Source organism: Populus nigra, chromosome 6 (genome assembly GCF_951802175.1).
Source record: "Populus nigra chromosome 6, ddPopNigr1.1, whole genome shotgun sequence".
NCBI classification, from domain to species: Eukaryota; Viridiplantae; Streptophyta; class Magnoliopsida; order Malpighiales; family Salicaceae; genus Populus; species Populus nigra.
This window is the reverse complement of record NC_084857.1, coordinates 7,280,828-7,294,653: the sequence shown is the minus strand read 5'-3', so window position 1 is coordinate 7,294,653 and position 13,826 is coordinate 7,280,828. Positions and strand designations below refer to the sequence as shown.

The 13,826-nt window shown below is 33.9% G+C and overlaps 1 protein-coding gene and 1 pseudogene across 1 annotated transcript; both read right to left on the bottom strand.

The window, feature by feature from the left end:
- Positions 1 to 2,972: 2,972 nt before the first annotated feature.
- Positions 2,973 to 6,371, bottom strand: LOC133696861 (acetate--CoA ligase CCL3-like; annotated as a pseudogene).
- Positions 6,372 to 8,845: 2,474 nt separating this feature from the next.
- Positions 8,846 to 10,817, bottom strand: LOC133697668 (chitinase-like protein 2). The gene is made up of 3 exons (XM_062120386.1): positions 10,334 to 10,817; positions 10,003 to 10,162; positions 8,846 to 9,561 (listed from the first exon to the last, which is right to left on the bottom strand). The coding sequence occupies exons 1-3, from the start codon at positions 10,719 to 10,721 to the stop codon at positions 9,147 to 9,149; spliced, it is 963 nt and encodes a 320-aa protein (XP_061976370.1). The 5' UTR covers positions 10,722 to 10,817; the 3' UTR covers positions 8,846 to 9,146.
- Between the last annotated feature and the right edge of the window lie 3,009 nt (positions 10,818 to 13,826).

The following is a 13,826-nucleotide window of genomic DNA, read 5'->3' as shown; positions in this document are numbered from 1 at the left end:
CGTCTTGGCTCGCTGCCGTTTGAAACGGAACTCTTAAGTTTCTTTATTATTATTATTATTATTTTAATATTCTGGGACTATTTATAAGCTTCTTTTGTCTTCATGCATATATTGTTTATTGGATAACAATAATATTATATGGATATGGAAGTTTATACGTGGATATACGGCGGATATGATATGATACAAAATCTCTCATGGATGCTGCAATGCTCTACTTGACCTTTGCAAGTTAAAAATTTTAATTTCAGCCTTCGAATTTCCAAATAGTCCAAATAGTTCCAATATGTGTCCCTTCATTTTAAATTAATGGCTAATGTCAAGACCCCTTTATTACTATTCATTTTATGTTGAGATTTTTTTAATTTTTAAAGGATTTTTGTGGAACGATATCGTGCATATATGTGATCTTTTTTTTGTGGGGAGAAGTAAATAATAATAATAATAATATGCTAGAAAAAAACTAGAATTCTTTTAGTTACCACATGTGGTAAAGGGAGCATGTTGAAACTCTTGAAAAATATATCATTAGTATTGAAAATCTTAAAACTATAAGGATCCAAATGAATATTGTTGATTCTATAGGGACTATAATATACTGTTTTTTATTATTTTTCCTTGCATTTTGTGATTCCCTGGACCAGAAGCATGTGCATAGAGAATAATAAGTTAGCTAATCATATCCCAATTGAATTAAGCTCTATAATCCATTATTAAGTTAATTATTCCTTTAAATTTGGCATGGTTCAACCACCAGATTATAGGATAAGAGAAAAATAGAGCACCAAATAAAGGTATCCCTCCTAATAATTGTAATGACGGCATCCTATAACTAACTGCAATTTCTGATGTTACGCCATAACCATAGCTCGAATAATTGGTGGATTCATCAATATATTCAATATCTCATTATCAACTACGTAAACACCTAATTAATATATGGATTACTTTTTAAAAAAAAACTTTTATGGGGAGTAAGACATGCAGGAAGCTAAATACTAAATAGTTCTGTCTTTGAATTGGAATTTTTATTTCGGGCTTCAAGATTGGCTTCCGCACAAGACAGTAACGGGTGGCGATTAGATTCCACGAGTTTAGTCGTGTCTCTATACTGACGTTATGTTGTCCAAATAAAAATTGATTATGGAATCTATCCTCGTACAATGAACTATATTTAGAGAGATTAATTAATTAGATGCATTGTTAAGGTTTGCCTGGGTGTTGTTTGGATATTAAATATGCCACGCCTCCATGAAATGTTAAATTAACTTGACACTATGAGGAGTAAAGGAAGAAATAAGCTTCATTTTTACATGGAGAAAACATGTCTCGACACGACTTTTTAAAAGCCAAAAACCGCTGTGGATTGGCCCGATTATTTGAGAAAAAGAGAGCAGAGAGAGATCATATATCCGCTTGCTTCCAGCTAGCTTTTTATACTAATATCTGGATTGCACAATTATTAAACAGAAAGAGGAGTGCAGAAAGTCTGTGTATACATAGCAAAATGGAGGGGGCAATGTATCATGGATAGATAGTAGTTAAATCAGGAGGACTTTGAGCAAACCCAAATTCCAAGAGGTAAGAAATTATGTATTTTAATGGCCCCTCCTTTTCAACTACTTTAAGTATGAGTCTTGACACCCCATTTAGAGAAGGTTGTCCTTCGTCTTTGACAGCCGAATTTGACACGAACAGCACTAAGATTTGAACCGAGCTTATCTTTCTATTGAGCTTGTAGTTTGATCAGTAATTAATTCAAACATTCCCCTGGCGTGCAACAAAAGAAAATAAAACATAAAAAATTTGAAGGAAAAAACAACAAAAAAAAGAGAAAAAAATCTGGTATGTAGAATGAATGCCCGCCCATCATGTTACATCAAGTATTATCCTTTACACAAAACTAGGTTTTGGAGAGTTGAGTAACAAACTCTTCTACAGACCTTGAGGGATTTGCCAAAGAAATGCACCCAGCTAGCTAGCTGTATGCCACCATCACTTAATTTGTCTGTCTATATATTGAGTGCTAAAACCCATCAACGCGTACTATTGATCACACCTTCGAGTGGGCTTCTGGGACTTCAATTTGGGAGCTTTTTTCTTCTTTCGTTTTATCTTGATTTTCGTTTTTGTTGATCTTGATGTTTGAACTGAAACCATATTATGGAGTCGATGTCAGCATGCTTCCAAGGGTTCTCCACGGCCTTACCTTTTTTTATTCCTTGTTTTTTGTATCATCTCCGTGTTCTCACTTGAATACCGCACTCCATTATTTGAAGTACGGCATATCACCTGCCAACTCCTGATTTTCCATACCAATATATGTCTTTCATTTCTACGTTTCTTAGTTTTTCTATATATGAATATCATATATGCAAGTAATTATACTACTAATTTTTATTTTATTTTTTACTATTAGCTAGGAGTGCCCTAGCCTCTTAGGCGATGCTCTTACACATTAACAATTAAATCCAATTCAATGAAAAACAGGACCGCATCATGTCATGAAATGAGAAGATTCATGATGTGATCTTTGAATTCAACCAATTAAATTAAATAATTAAATTTTAGCCAGTCAAGCTTAATTAGGTAAAGTTATAGTGATATTTAATTTTATGTTATTTTCTAAATAGAATAGTGGGGTTTTTTTTCTATGAGACCTGATTATTTTGGAAGTAAACCTCTAGATAAACGTCATCTCGATTGGAAATTTACTAAATTTAAGTGGGTTGTAATATAGAGATTTACCATCTTTTAAATTTTTTATAGATAGCATTTGCATTTAGTGCAAATCTATATATACGTATTAAATTAATCACTTTAAAATAAAGACAATAATAACGAAGTCGGGTCTTATTTTTAGAAAGGATGGATAATATTGGTGTCTGTTTTTTCATAGTACTATGAATGGATATGGATACTAAACCAATGATAATTAAATGAGAGCATAGGAAATTGTTTCTACGGCTAAAAGGGTGTGAATTTCCTTGTGTATTGGGATTCAACCGCTGCCATATCTAAGATAAGACTTTCACGGATTCTTAGCTGTACAACAGAAACTTCAATCAATCAATATGCAAACATAAGAAAAAGAGGAGGTGCTTGGCTGGAGATGGGGCCGGCGACGACCGGCCTGGATCGGCCTAACTGGATCATCCATAATATGGACCCACGTCCACTTGCAACTTGGAGGGGATGAGAATGAACGAATGATCTATCTGGCAAACACAGAAAGAGAAGGGAAAAAATAATAATAAAGGATATGAGACCAACATCTCTGGATGATAAGGCTGCTTTAGAGACTTGAAACAGTTTTGCATGGATGGAGATGTTGATTGGATATAACATTCTTATCCCTTGCCTTGCAAACACCATCACTGACGGTGTTGTACTTATTGCAACCTCTCCAACCAACCAATTCGTAGTTCTCCTCACCTTATCTGTTCTGTTTACTTGTCTTCACAAATTCATGTTCCTTAAACAAGTTTACACGTAAACTTCTATCTATGCCCCCGTCTTAATCCAAACTATTTATGGCACTATCTGTGACTCGACTTACCTAGTGGACCTTCATGACATGGAATATTGATGGATTGCCCGCCCTCCTGCGTAGATTGAAGAACGTTAAGACCTCGAGAGCACTCGTCGCATTCTGGGCTTTAATCTATCCACATCACATCATCTTAGCCTTTATGGGCCTTCGACCTGCATCGCATTTTGGGCAGAGGAACACCTAATCACTTCCCGAAGGAAAGGATTTCTCAATTAATATCGACTTCTTCTATCAAATCAGATCAACTGTCAACTGTGGACTTCCATGGTTGTTAAGGGTTTTTGAATTGTTGTTATGGTTATTTGAATTGAATTGAGTAGTCCACCATCTTTATGCCAATGCTACTTGGAATGGATATTTCCCTTGACTTGAATAACATTACTCTTCTGGGCCACGTATGGATTGAATATATTTCATGGCGATTGGAACATAAAGGCTCCACATGGTCGATGGACAGAAACAGAGTCCACAAGCAAAAATGTAATATTCTAAAAAATATAACATCACTTCTGCTCTGGAAAAATTCTTTGAAGTTGAAGCATTCCATCTGTTCTATATGCAAGTTTGCGGACTTGAATCCCCCAGGCCCCAGGGATCCTCGATTTAAATCTTATATTGTAAAAATAGTCATAAAACATTAAAGGCTCAAGCCTCTCAAAGATGGGTGTGTCCATTTAACAAAAGGGGAGACAATAGAAGAATTTATTTCCAGTAGACTTTTCAACAGCCAGAAAAGCCTTGTAACCAGCTATAACTTGCTCGCCTTGATACGTCCCATCTCTTTTGCCTTGGCCCTGAGGAGATGCTTCCGAATCTTCCCTGTCGCTGTTTTTGGCAGGGGTCCAAACACGAGATTTTGAAACCCAGTAAGCAGGCATCTGTGCAAGGTGACTCGTCCCAGCTCTCATCCGGCCGAGCCACCACCGATACAATACATTTTCCACCTCCAAGCTACTTATGTTGTCACCTCCATAGATGATGATGTCCTTTGATCTGTCCTTAATTTCTACATATCCATCGGGGTTCTTTACACCAAGATCCCCGGAATGAAACCATCCATCTGCAAAAGCTTCCTTGGTGGCTTTTGGGTTCTTTAAGTAGCCCTTCATCACTAAATTGCCTCTCATCACAATTTCTCCCATGGTTTTTCCATCTGCGGGGACGGGTTTCGTGATCTTTTTCTGACATGGCGAAGGGTACAGAAGGGGGAGGGGCAGCGCCAGCTGTCATTACGTGCACCAAACAGGGCAGAGGAAGGGCAGTCTCCTCCTCGGAAGCATTGATTATGGTATAAGTATCACAGGTGCAGCACAGAAGTGACTGACACCAGCATTTGCAATGGCTGAAAAGACTGCCTTCGCTGTTACCTGTAGAAAACAAGTGATCATTTTGTAATTATCCATAACGATTGTTCAGTACAGGTTGCACAAGAATTCTGTAAATAAGTCAATTCTACAACGGCACTAATCAGTATAAAATACTGCACGAGGAATACGTAAAATAAGTCTAATCTATGAAGGCACTGTTCAAGGAAGAATACTGCAGGAGAATCCTGTAAACAACTCTAATTTACAAAGGTACACTGGAAAAATCAGGACCTCGTATCATCCAAGACCTGCAAGCTGACTTCTTTTCCAAATATAGCTCTCAACTCACTGTTAAATTATTGCTGAATTTAACTAGAGAACCAGACCTTCTAAACAGAATCGACAAAACCAACACTCTGGGTTTATCTGTGTATAAACGCTTGACTACACACAATAGGCCATCCACGTAAATGAAATTAGCTATTTTTAAGTCAAGATCAGCACGCATGTGCAAGTGGTTGTACAACAACCTCAGAAAATCTCCCTTCATGTACTCAAGCAAAGAAAAACAGGATTACTAAGTGCACAAAATTACCTGTCAAGGGCATATACTTGTCCCGCAAATGGCAGCAAGTGTCCAAGTAAAACACCAACCATTGCAATGGAACATCGGTAGAGTCCACAGATATACAGCCCCTTCATTCGTCCTCCAAATAATAGGATTACTCGAGGACATGAGATATGCTCCACGGTGGTTCAGTAACACTCTTTTGGGGCTGGCTGTTGTACCAGAAGTATAACTCAAAGCAATGCTCTGCCACTCGTCCTCTGGGGTCACCACTTTCAAGGAAATTCTTATATTCTATGGCTCCTCTGCCTAAAGCAAACGTTAGAGACTTTGGACCACAGCTTTTATCACCTATGACAGCCAATAATGGAGGTTTAAAATTATTTTCATGTCCTGCCCAGATTTTTAAAAAACTCTTGGTCCACCGTGACAACTTCAGATTTTGAATGACCTAGAAGGAAAACAACAGTTTCAGCATTTAAACGTATATTAACGCAGTTTACAGCAGCTCCTGCCATTGGAACTCCAAAATATGTTTCGTATAAAGCAGGGGCATTAGGTGCAATTACAGCCACCTGCCAGGTTAGACCAGGAAGATACTGTTCAGCTGCCAACAAGCTCGAAGACAACATAAAATTAAATCCAGCAGAGGATGAAAATTAATTAGTATCAGACACTCTCTGTTATTTAGAGATCCAGCGCATAGTATACAGAAACAAACACCATCAGCATGATAATGATTTTCAAATTTGAAGTATGCAAGACACATTAGGCACAGGTGCGACATAAACAACGAGCTAATGCTCATTATTGTAATACATTTCAGAGAAAATAAAAGAAAGTTTTTCTGTAAAAAGGAGTATGATAATCAGAATTCAAAGTTCAATCCTTGTGCAGAGAGTGACTGCATTCACTGGAAAATTGCTCCTACAGGAAAGTTCATTTATAGAAAGCATGTGGGAATCATCAAGGGATAAAAATTACAGAGTTGAATGGTTTAGGTTGGTATGGTGCCTTCCACACGTTCCAAGGCGTAGCTTTATTGCCTGGTAATCTATACTGAACAGGTTGTCACAGGGTTCAGACAAGGGAAGGGCATAAACAGGTTTTACTTTGAATGCTCGTGTGAAACGAAGAAAAATATAATCAAGCAGGGCAACAAAGGATGAGATTACGTAATCTTAGCAGAAAACACAAGAGGACAACAGGGGCAAATGCAGGACTCACACAGTTGTGACAAAATTAAGGCCTGTTAAAATTTAATTACTAAAAATCAACAAGTTTGGGTGCACTGAAAACATGATTAAATGGAAAAGGCTCAACATTTGAGAACCAGCAACGTTTTCACATCAAACCTCCACCAACAACCTAACAAGGGACACTGTCTTCATGTAATTGCCAACTGTCAAAATGCAGTGTCATAGAATCATGATATCCGATTATCCGCTCTGAAGACTATCGAATGAACATTTCCAGCACCAAAAGGGCAAAACCAGAGAAAAATTGTTTCTTTTATACTCTAAACGGCCCAGACTTGATTTGTTGACTTTCTTCCCGAGTGTAATTAAGCTCGTATTTCCTCGGCTTTGCTTTCTAGCGATAACTTAGGCAAGTCAAAAATAGCAAACTCATCGAACACCTTTTCAAGTTCAATTTACCACACAACCTTCATTTTCTAATCTTTATCAGCCACGACATTTACCACTCAAATATCAAAAACTCTTGACAGTTACTAGTTTACTGGTAGAAATAAGTTGCGGGTGGAATTAAAAAAAAAAATTCATTCTAAAAAACATATTTAGATTATAAGGAATTTTATGGTATTGTTATTAAATTTAGCCCAACAAGTCAATCTAGAAATCTCTTGATGTAATTTCTTGTTTGGTTCATGTTTCAAATTAACTTATATGAGAATTATTTCGACATAACTTGGATAACTTGAAGGATAAAATCATAAAAAATTAAATAAAATTTATAAATCATCACAAATAGAAAAATAACAATAAAATAAATAATGATTGAATTTGAGGGATGGGAAATCTAAAGGGAATACAATTTAAAGTTTTTTTCAATTTGAAATGATTTTTTCAAACAAAACAATTATAATTAAAAGAATATAGACTAAAAGGGTTGCAATATTTTTTTTCATGACCAGCATGCAAATTGAGATGGAAGAGAGAAATGAAGGGAAAAAGATAAAATCAAATCGATGTTAAATTAGACAGAATTGCTATGCACCCACTGTCCAAGTAGGAAGAGAACATTAAGACGCATTAAATCACACTATGTAACAAATTTTTCCATCATTAGAGTTAATTGCACGCGTTGTTCAAAAACAGCGGATTGGCTAATGTTTGCCACGCACGCACAACTAATTTTTTTATATGTATCTAAACATAAAATTGCCCCTTGACCAATTAATTATTGTGAAAAAAAAAACCATTATAAAATAACGAATCAACCCCTATAAATATGCTCTGGGAATTTTTTAATTTTATGGTGATAGAGTCATTATATTGTGTTTTAAAAAGTGAAAAAACAAGAATACCCCTAGCCATACTTAAGTGGTATTTTTTGCTTTTAAGGATATTAAAGTAAATTTATTATGCAAAAAATTAGAAAAGGATAAAGATGCCCCTTAGCAATTCTAGAATAATAAATGGACCATGTAAAAATACAAATATACCTTTATATGGCAATTCAATTGTCTTTTTAAAGAGCAAAAACATAAATCCGCTATTATAATTCATAATTATTTACGCCTGTTATACAGTACTTTGGCTAAGAGGTTTAAGTTTTATTAATATTTTTCAAAATGTATTGACATAATTTTTTAGATATTTAAATTTTAATAATTTTAATGAGTTGATATTAAAAACAGTTTAAAAAAAAACTTTGTTTTTTCAGTCTAAAATCACTTGTATCCTATTGCCAATCACATGCTTAAAATCAATTTCCAACAACACTGCTCTACATCCTAAAAGCCAGGCCAAGTCCAATTCTTTCTCGACGGCCCAAAGCTCTGCAGCAATGGCATAAGTCCACCCAACTCCAGTAGCGAATCCATGCGGGGAAACACCCAACGACTACAAGTCCATTTATTTTTTCCTTTAAAAAATATTAAAAAAATTTTATTTTTATATTTTTTAAAGGGCTGATATTAAAAATTAATTTTAAAAAATAAAAATTATGATTAATTTAGAGAGTAGAATTGCTCTATATTCTCCAATAAAATTAACTATTATTTATTAATTTAAAATAATACAGAAAAGCATGATAGCAATGTTTAAGATGTAAAATTTACCGATAATTAAGGTGAGGTTCATTTGTGTATTTAAAAAACCTATAGAATTTCCAAATCAAGGGCAGCGCTAAAACCAATCAAAATAATGAGAATATCAACCCAATTACCTGCCATAAAAAAAAAATCCAAGAGCCAAAGTCCATTGATAACCAAAACCACAGTTGATGAATGAAAAACATAATATAGGTGATGAATCCAAAAAAACATTACACAGAAGTGACCCAATATACACTTTCTACATAGTTGTCCATGGTATTATAGATTTTTCACATAAAAATCAGAAGTTTAATAAATTCTTTCTTTCTCTCAGTATTTGCTTGCATCCTCGGAACCACGTCTGTTTGTTCCTTATTAAAGTCTTCCCTTCATATGTAGAAGAACAGTTCAACAATGGACAGACTACTTCAACGAAGTTCAAGAAGATGATGCAGAGGCAGAGGCTTGGTTGAAAGGAAGCTGCTCAGCACAGCTAAGCACGTCATGAGACCCGGCTTCCTCTCTGCCAACACCCATTAGGTCGAGATAATATAGGTAATGAGAGACAATGTTGTTCATTGACTCATCATCGCCTTTGCCGCAAACTTGATCCCCATACAGAACATTCATGGTGGTGCCAAATCCAGGTACCCTCTTGGCCAAAGTGTCATTCTTGGTAGGTTTCCATTTGCCAACAAATACGTCGTGCGCTGAAGGGAGATGCTTCTTTTCTGGTGTCATCCACTTCCAAATAGCTGCCTGGAAAGCTAGTGTAGCATTGTTTTCGAGGTATTCTGGATGGTTCAACAGATCAGTCTTCAGGGCTTCCCCAGTTTTGCCATAGTTGTAGTTCCTGTAAATGGAAGCACACCAGATACAAAAATAAACGAATGCTTGAGATTGTGAGAAGACCAGGTTAATTAAACACTGTCATGGTAGACATACGCCATCCAAAATCTGAAGATTACCTTTTGTACACTCAAGGATTGATTTTACAAACTTTCTGCTTCAAGCTAGGTAGGTAGGTGGAACCTACTATTCTTAGGAAATACTACTCACCAGAGAATTTACTTTAAATATACTACAAGAGAATATAGTCTTTTAATGTTTTCATGGAAGTGATCTTGCACGTGGAGGATGGTTAATGGAGAATGAGTTTTGGAATTTCCGAATATTGCTTTGATGCCTTCTTACTGTTTGTATTTATCAATTAAGTGAATTCGAGGAGGGAAATATAGAAATTGGTGTGGCATGGGGAGCATGGATAGATCATCAAAGATGAGAAGATGTATACCAGTAAAGAGGCAGGGCACCCCTGCCGTGATACGAAACTCCGGGAGTGCAAGGATAGGTGTACTTGTAGTAATCATCGCAGTATGTCTTGCTGGGACTCATTTCCTTGTTGTAGCACAAACCCCATGCCAATGGTCCTCCAGTGGCCACTCCATAACCACCTGAAATAATCATCACCGATAATAGCCTTGTTCGTGTATACTTCAATTTTATATATAATGAGAGAACAAGCATCATCGATCAAAACTACATGTATGAATATATATTATCATAATAGATCAACCCCAATTTCAAAGGTGAACATATATAGTATTGATTTTTCTCTTACTCACATGAGGTTTTGCTTCCAACATGCCCTAGGAAAGCAGCAACTTCCTTCTGCCCTGTAAGTTTCCCTCCGCTGGTACCAAATCCATGAGGCTGGTATTCTGCAGCTGCAGTAATAAAAGAATGGTAATCCCAAAATCCCGAAGCATGAGCCACAGGAGTGTTACGTTTCGAAAACAAGTTTTCAAACTGGTAGGTCTGGAAAAAATCAGAAATGGTTTGGTTGCAGCAATAAGCAGACAAGCCTTTGCATTCCCATCCCTTGTCACAAACCTTCTTTCCCTTCACTATCTTCACTACTGTCTTTACTTGAGATGATTCATCTCCATTTACTACTACCACTAACATTACTAACAATGCCATTGTCACAAGAAAACACCATTTGGCCTCCATCTTGGCTATGCCTGTACGTACGTGTCGAAGAGCTTGTGTGAGCTTAATTTGTTGGAAGTGGAGTGTAAGGAATTTCCTGGTGGTTTCTGTAAGGAATTGGAGTGTGTATTTAAAGAGGGGGTAGGAGATTGCTTTGTTGGGATGAAAGGAATGGAAAATGAGTGTCTAACTTATTAGGAGAGAGAGGTTTTTCAGAGTTTTGGTGAGTTTTGCTTGCATTCTATTCTTCTTCCATTGCAAGCAAAGATTTTCTTGATATGCTGGGATGTTGAACGTTGTGGGGCTAGTAGCTGGGGCTGGGCTGATAATGGCAATCTAAGCTCATTTTTTGTTTTCAGATGGGTTTTATTGCATCTGCAAATTTCACCCCCAGATCTGACTCGAGGCTGCAGCAGAATACAGATTGTGGGCCTCCAAATTGAAATAAGCAGAAGGCCCATGATACTCTACACTGCTCAGTGAAATAATTTTTCTCCGTTTCTATTACAAATAACATATGTTGATGAAAAAACATATTGACAGCATGTTCTTACTGATTGGGTGTTTGATCTTTGACGAATTAAATTCACGAGCTATCGGTTAATTAACAGCCCTTGTCGAACCCCCAACAATCTTGCCTGCACAATTGACAGATCCTTGCCACTAAACACTTTTCAATGAACGAATGAAATCTTAAAATGTTTTGAATAAATAAATGATCGACTTTTATTGCTCGGTTACAAAACACTGTTTTTATGTTAAGAAATTATACCACTGAACTAAATGCTCATTTGGTCATGTTAGAAGTTGTTTGGAAACATTGCTCAAGCAAGCAGTGTTTTATAAAAAAATTATATTTTTGTTTTTTTAAAAAAAATTATTTTTAAATTTTTTTGATTTCTTACTAAAAAATAAATTTTAAAAATCAAAAAAATATTATTTTGATATATTTTTTAACAAAAAACATTTTAAAAAATAATTACTATAATAATATCAAACACTGTCTTAATTATCTAACGGATAGTGTAAAGAATGTTAAAATTATTTGTTTATATGTTGAGAGGTGTTTAACCCCGTGTTTCAATCGAAGTTTTAAAAAAGTTTAAATTTTTTTTATTTTAAATTATATATTTTTAATCATTTTAAAAATATATATATTATTTTGATGTATTTTTAAATAAAAAATATTATTTTAAATAATTTTTACATTAAAAATTTCTAAAATAAAAAAAAAAGGTTTATATGAGGGGCCGGATCTCAAAGAAAAATGAAAAGGTAGCAACAGACACATCACAGGACATTTTCCGGTGCTAATTGACCACCATACCATTGGATTTAGATTTAACTGTTTTTTTTTTCTTACTATTTTATATAAACTCAATGATTAAATGGAGCGTGACCGAAAACGGTATTTTAAACTTCACATGTAGTGATTGTTTGGAAGTTTATAGTTTTTTTTTAAAGTGATTTTTATTTAAAAATATATTAAAATAATATTTTTTTATTTTTTAAAAATTATTTTTAACATCAACTTATCAAAATATTTAAAAATATAAAAAATATTAATTTAAAATAAATTAAAAATTAATTTTTTAAAAAATACAAAATTAAATAGGCCGACCACGACACCCAATCTAGAAAACCTGACCACGACAAGGTGCCAACCACCCTTGGAGCTATATATGTACGATAATTCATGGCCACCGTGTCATTTGATTGGTCTTGGATATACTGTTTGTTTACGTGTTAAAAGTTGCATTTAAAGTAAAACGCAGGAGCTAAGTGTTTGGTAAAGAAAAAATCACTAATTATTGTTCATGGCCCCATCAATTTTTATGTTTGAAACGCGGGATTAAAAGAAGCATATTGTTCATGTAATTGCATTGTTCAATAAACAGTGCAATTAACATGGACAGTGTGCATTAGTACATTGTTCACGTGCACTGCGGGTTTTTTTTTTGTAAGTTTTTTAATATTTTTTTAAATTAGTTTAGAGTGAATTTTATACCTGATAATATTTTATCTAATTTTATTAAACGCTTAAACAATTATGGAAACTGTAGTTCTTGTCGGGTGTATTTTGTACGTAATTGAATTGTAGATGGTTTTATGAAATAATAAAAAATATTTTATATTAAATATGATTTATTTCACGATGTAATAGCAATAGTTAAATTCACAATATTTAAATTAAAAATTATCAATATTAATATATATTTTTAAAAATTATTTTATAACCTCAATTTCAAAAGCATTCTTAGTCAAACACATTAAATTACTTTTTGTTCAACCTCAATTTCAACCACAGTTTAACCAAACATCTATTTTTTCAAACCAACCTCAATTAAAAGTACTTTTTATAAAACAACTTTTTTCAAACCACAACCACAACAGCTACCGCAATACCAAACACACTATAATCATTAGTTGAAGGACCCTTTTATTTGCTATTAGGTAGTTTACTTTTGAAAATGATGCTTGTGAAAATAAATTTTATAGAAATTACAAAGTGAATTATTTTTTAATAATTGATTGTGTTATTAAAAAAAAATTAAAAATAGTATATAGCTGTGCTATAAAAAATAAATTGAAAAATAACTTATAAATAAATTTATTAAAATTTATTAAAAGAATACGAACTATATATGAAAAATGAAAAAGCCGAGGAGGGTAAAATTAAAAAATATACTTTTGTAAATTGTTTCAAGTAAAATAAACAACAATCAAAAGAAATGGAATCAAATATGATAGATAATAAAAAATAATTAAGAAAATGATAATAGAAAAATAAATAACATTCAAGATAACAATGACCAAAATTAATATAAAAATCAAAATAAATCAAATTCTACATGATAAAATAAAAAAAAATACATAGCAATCAAAATAATAAAGATCAAATTTGATATAATCAATAAATAATATGATATTTTTTTATTATTTTACAACTTCTGAAAAGTGTATTTCGTCTAAAATAAAAGAGAAATATTTTTTTCTAAAAACCAAGTCAATTTTTTTAACGGGAAAGTTTTTTCCCTTGATAATATTTTTCTAATAATAAGCAAATATAAAAAGTTTGGAAAATGGTTTCACGAAAACCGCTTTCCATTAAACAAACAAACCCTG

Coding starts and splice junctions, on each gene's coding strand:
- LOC133697668 (XM_062120386.1), bottom strand. CDS start 10,721: ATGGAGGCCAAATGGTGTTTTCTTGTGACAATGGCATTGTTAGTAATG. Junction 10,163..10,333: donor TGTTGGAAGCAAAACCTCAT/GTGAGTAAGAGA, acceptor TGATTATTTCAG/GTGGTTATGGAGTGGCCACT. Junction 9,562..10,002: donor GGTGCCCTGCCTCTTTACTG/GTATACATCTTC, acceptor TTCCATTTACAG/GAACTACAACTATGGCAAAA.